We start from the raw sequence: 4,742 nt of genomic DNA, 5'->3' as shown, positions 1-4,742 counted from the left end.
CCGAGCTCAAATCCCTCTCCTCTCCTTGGCCTTTTTCCACCTGGGGAATGGACCTCCTCGGCCCTTTCCCGGTCGGCTCGTACCAGAATAAATATCTCGTGGTCGCCGTCGATTACTTCACGAAATGGATAGAAGCCGAGGCGCTTGCCAAGATCACATCTCAAAACGTGCTCCGTTTCTACAAACGAAACATACTTGCCCGGTTCGGGGTCCCTCAGGCCATAATCACCGACAATGGCACCCAGTTCACTGACAAAAAATTCCAAGAGTTTGTGGCCAAGCTTGGCACGAAGCAACACTTCACCTCAGTCGAGCACCCTCAGACGAACGGGCAGGCCGAGGCGGCCAACCGAGTCATCCTCCGAGGATTAAAGAGAAGACTCGGCGAAGCCAAAAAAGCCTGGGTCGAGGAACTACATAGTGTACTCTGGGCGTACAGGACGACGCCTCATTCGAGCACAGGCGAAACTCCTTTCCGACTAACTTACGGCACCGAAGCCGTAATTCCCGTAGAAATCCGAGAGCCTTCTCGGCGCACCGAATTCCCCCTCGAGGAAGAACTTAACGACGAGGCCATGAGGGAAGAACTCGATATGGTAGAAGAGATTCGAGCAGGGTCAGCCCTCCGAGAAGCTAAACTAAAACAGCAAATAGCTCTTCGCCATAACGCCAAAGTTATAAAGCGCGAATTTGAAATCGGCGCCCTAGTACTTCGCAGAAACATGAAAGACTCGCGCGAAGGCAAGCTAGCCCCAAACTGGGAAGGCCCGTACCGAGTTTATGACAAAACCGAGAACGGCGCCTACTACCTCGAGAATCTTCTCGGTGAAAAACTTGCTCGACCCTGGAATGCTGAAAAACTCAGACGTTATTACAGTTAAACATAAGCTAAAACGCCCGGCCCCCAACCAAACTCAGGTAACGGACGGGCACGGAGCCACGTCGTCGGTACGGACGTGAGTGTTCCACGACAGCAACGATCGGTTCCTCTCGTCGGATAGACGGACCGACCCCTCGGCGGATTCTACACCTAGACCCCCCGTGGAAGTACCTGCATGGCAGAACCCCAGCTCGCGATGGGATCGTTCACGCCGCGAACGCTTGGCCGCAACCGCGGTCTCGCGCTCGCTAAAAGCGCATACCTGCTCTGCGCACCCGGCCCGTACTCAACACGCCCGGGCAATCAATCTAGGTCGAGCATAGCCCACAAAACGAATAATATCACAAGTATACTGGTGACTCTCCGGCATGTCCGAGCATAAGTCATCGGTCACCTAGAACAACCGCAAAATACTTTAAGTTCAGAGGAAATACCTCGTCATACAAGCACGGCAGGAATGTTATCGAAAAGAACAAACATACAGTGATAACGCCGAAAGTAAAAATAAACAGATATAAGCAAGAAGAATTGTAAGACATTAAAATTGCCGACCAACTTGGCCGGCGATGTCAAAGGTTACAATCATTACCGGGCACGCAGGCCCCAAAAATTATCCGGGCATAGCCCAACAAAAAGAATGGCACGCAGGCCGAGAAAAACGGACACGCAGGCCCGGAACTACACTTTCTACTCTTCACTCCCCGGGGACTCAGGCACCAACACGCCATCTACGATCCTCGAAGAGAGCCCGACATTATCCTCCTTCAAACCAGGGTTCAGAAGCCTCAGCTGGTTAAGAGCACGCTCGAAACCGACGTCGGCCATGTCGGCCAGGCTTATCTTCAGGCTTTCTATCTTCTCCGCAAACTCAGCCCTGGACTTCAGAGCTGCCACATCCGGCGACTCGTCAGCCGAGGGAGCCCATTCGAGTCGAAGGTCAGCCAGCTTTTTCTTCTCAGCCGCGACCTCCGCATCTTTCTGCTTCAGGGCCGCATCGACCTTCTTCCTCAACTCCTTGCGCTCGACCTCCATGGTCTTCACCTTGTCCTCGGCCACCTTCTTAGCCGCCTCGGCCTCCTTCAGGGCCTCGGTCGAGCCCGAACCTCCACTAGCCAACACTTGGGCCATCTCCAAGACCCTCACCACGGCGGCACTGTCGCACGCCAACTGTTTCTGAAGAGACGGGGGATCCATATCACTGATCCGACGAGCTTCATCCGGTGAGGTAGCCAAGGGGAACTTCTCAAAATAGCCTCCATCCTTGTAGCAAGAAGGCAACACGAAGGCGCGCCCGGGACCCAGGTTCGACTGATCCGGACGTCCCCCCTCGGAAGCACGAGGTCTCTTGGGTAACCTCTCGTCGACATGAATCTTGTGAGGGGAGCCTGCCGAGCCTGAGTTCTCTCCAGCTCCGGTACCCTGGTTCCTCTTCTTCTGATTCTTCCTCGCATCCAATGCTTGTTTCAGGATATTATCCTCCTTCTCCGGCATAGCCTCTGCAAAGAAAAAATAAACGAGTTAGCAAAATACCGGACAGAGATCACAAAGCAAGGGGAATAGACACAACCTAACAACGCCCAGGTCTCCTCGGGAGTCCGACAAGCTAGCAAAGCCTTGGTATTAATAGGCCGCTGCTCCGTGATCGGCACCCCGTCCTCGTTCAGTATGGGATCTCCATTCCTCGTCACCCAACGAGACAGGGTAAAGCTATCTACATATTTGCAGAGGACCGAGTACGACTCCCGGTCTTGATCATCCAAGTCATCGTCCTCCCAAGCGTAGTATTTCGGAGGAGACGCAAAATGACCCTTCCACCAGAAAAACGGAAACGTCGTGCAGAACTCCTTTACTTCCTGCCCATGTTCATCCCTTACTATCTCCCCCTCGGCATCCCGCTCGGCCACCATATCCGACACCGAAGAATAGGCCGTTGGACTTAGGGGGCGGACAACGAAGTATCGATCCTTAAAACCCTTCACGGAGTCAGTATACATTCCGAAGAGTTTACGCTCGGCGTTCCTGAACGAAACCCAGCTGTACCGCCCGTTTGACGCCTGCCGTTGAACACGAAAACACCTTCCGAACAACGCAGACGTCGCACCTATACCCAAATAATCACAAACAATCTCGAATGCCCGCATAAAGGCAAAGGCATTCGGATGAATTTGGGACGGTGCCAGAGATAGAAACGCCATGACTGAAACCTGAAAATCAGAGAAGGGTAACCGGAAGCCGAGCTCCCTAAACACGTAATCGTACATCGCAAATCCGTCCCCGGCAAACCGAGAACATATGCGTTCGTCTGGAGACGGGCAACCTATTTGATAATTGGGCGGATCACCTTCCCCCAGGACCTCAATTTCTGTAAACGCCCCATCCAGAGACGCGGTATACCGAGAAACAACAGACAGAGCCTCCTCGGCTATCCAATCGGGCGCAACGGTATGTTCATAACTGAATAACGGCATAGGGGAAACCCCTCCCTCGGCATTCGAACCAGGGGATCCCGTGTGAACGCCTTCGGCCGAGGGAGTGCCCTCTTCCTCAATAATTTCGACGTCGGAACTAGTTGCCGTCGAGCTGTCGGAATCACTGGTCGTCGAGTCGGTGTCCGAGCCAGTTCTTGAGGAAGCGCTCGAATCTGATTCACCTGCACGCAGAAGGGAGAAGTGAATTCGATAGTCTATCAAATCCACCCTTCCACCGCAAGACAAGCGAAAGGGTAGAGCAGGAGCAGCGGAGCCCCCGGCCAAACCCCATCGAGGAACAACGCTCGTCAGCCGAGGACTCACAGATGACACGACAATCGGAAAGCTTATCTTAACGCCAACGTACTACGGCCTGCCAACCCACGCCGACCCCGGGCATCGCTTGGATAACCCGGGGAGGATGACGATGGCGAAGACCTCGAAAGCGAAACACAAGTTCTATGAAAAATAGTAAAGCAACGACAGGCTAAACGAACTTACTTGCAGACATGATGTAGATGGCCGGGGAGAATCCTTCGCTAAGCAACGATCTTGATATGACGAACGAGCTGGGAAATTATGCCCCGAGGAACCCTTGATCGAAGCCGAGCAGATAAATAGAGAAAGGAAAATTCCCTTATGAGAGAATTCGCCCCCTTTTATAGGGAAAAAGGCTCGGAAGGCGAAGCGTCACCTCTCCTGACAGGCGCCGCCTCCTAGACCCTAGGCCATCAATGCCTATGCCACGTCAGCGCGTGGTTCCCACGCGCGACGTTTCGCCCACCACTGGACTTTCCTCCGAGCGCGTATATGTAACGAGGACCGATCCACCGAGCAACCACGAGAAATGAGGGTCCGAGCGTAGAAGCAAAGTCACAGTTTCTTAACCGGAAAACTCCGACTTGGGGGGCTCCTGTTCTGGACTGGGCCAAGGCTAGGCCCAACACCGCTTTCGGCCCAATAAGCCTCAGAGGCCCATGTATAGTTCATGGCCTTCCGACACGCCTTGCTCGGCACCAACACCGCGCTCGGCGTTCATTCTCCCCCGGACATCATCCTTGCCGAGGACCCTGCTCCGCGCAGGGCTCCTTCATATCCAATCCTCCGAATAACTCGGATCCCACGTGGCTCCTAAAAGACCGCGTCTTCCCTTGGACTTCGGAGCGGTTAACCAGGACAGAGGGCATACACGCACCTCCGATATTTCCGCTCAGGAAACCTGGCAGTCTCCTAGTTGGGCTTGGGAATCCAACCCAATAGCGAGATCATGGCCCAGCGCTGGGGTCTATATATACCCTCTTCAACTAGAGGGTCAGGTATTCAATTCTTACTCACTCTTAGCTAGTACTTGCGCTCCTCTGCTCGTCATCTTACTTTGGCATTGGAGTACCTTG

General features: G+C 53.8%; 1 protein-coding gene across 1 annotated transcript; it reads right to left on the bottom strand.

The window, feature by feature from the left end:
- Positions 1-1,567: 1,567 nt before the first annotated feature.
- LOC131613674 (uncharacterized) lies at positions 1,568-3,956 on the bottom strand. The gene is made up of 2 exons (XM_058885323.1): positions 3,850-3,956; positions 1,568-2,376 (listed from the first exon to the last, which is right to left on the bottom strand). Exons 1-2 carry the CDS (start codon positions 3,857-3,859, stop codon positions 1,568-1,570), a joined length of 819 nt encoding a protein of 272 aa, XP_058741306.1. The 5' UTR covers positions 3,860-3,956.
- Between the last annotated feature and the right edge of the window lie 786 nt (positions 3,957-4,742).

This window comes from Vicia villosa, linkage group LG6, assembly GCF_029867415.1.
Source record: "Vicia villosa cultivar HV-30 ecotype Madison, WI linkage group LG6, Vvil1.0, whole genome shotgun sequence".
Taxonomy (NCBI): Eukaryota; Viridiplantae; Streptophyta; class Magnoliopsida; order Fabales; family Fabaceae; genus Vicia; species Vicia villosa.
This window is presented reverse-complemented; position numbering and strand designations above follow the sequence as displayed.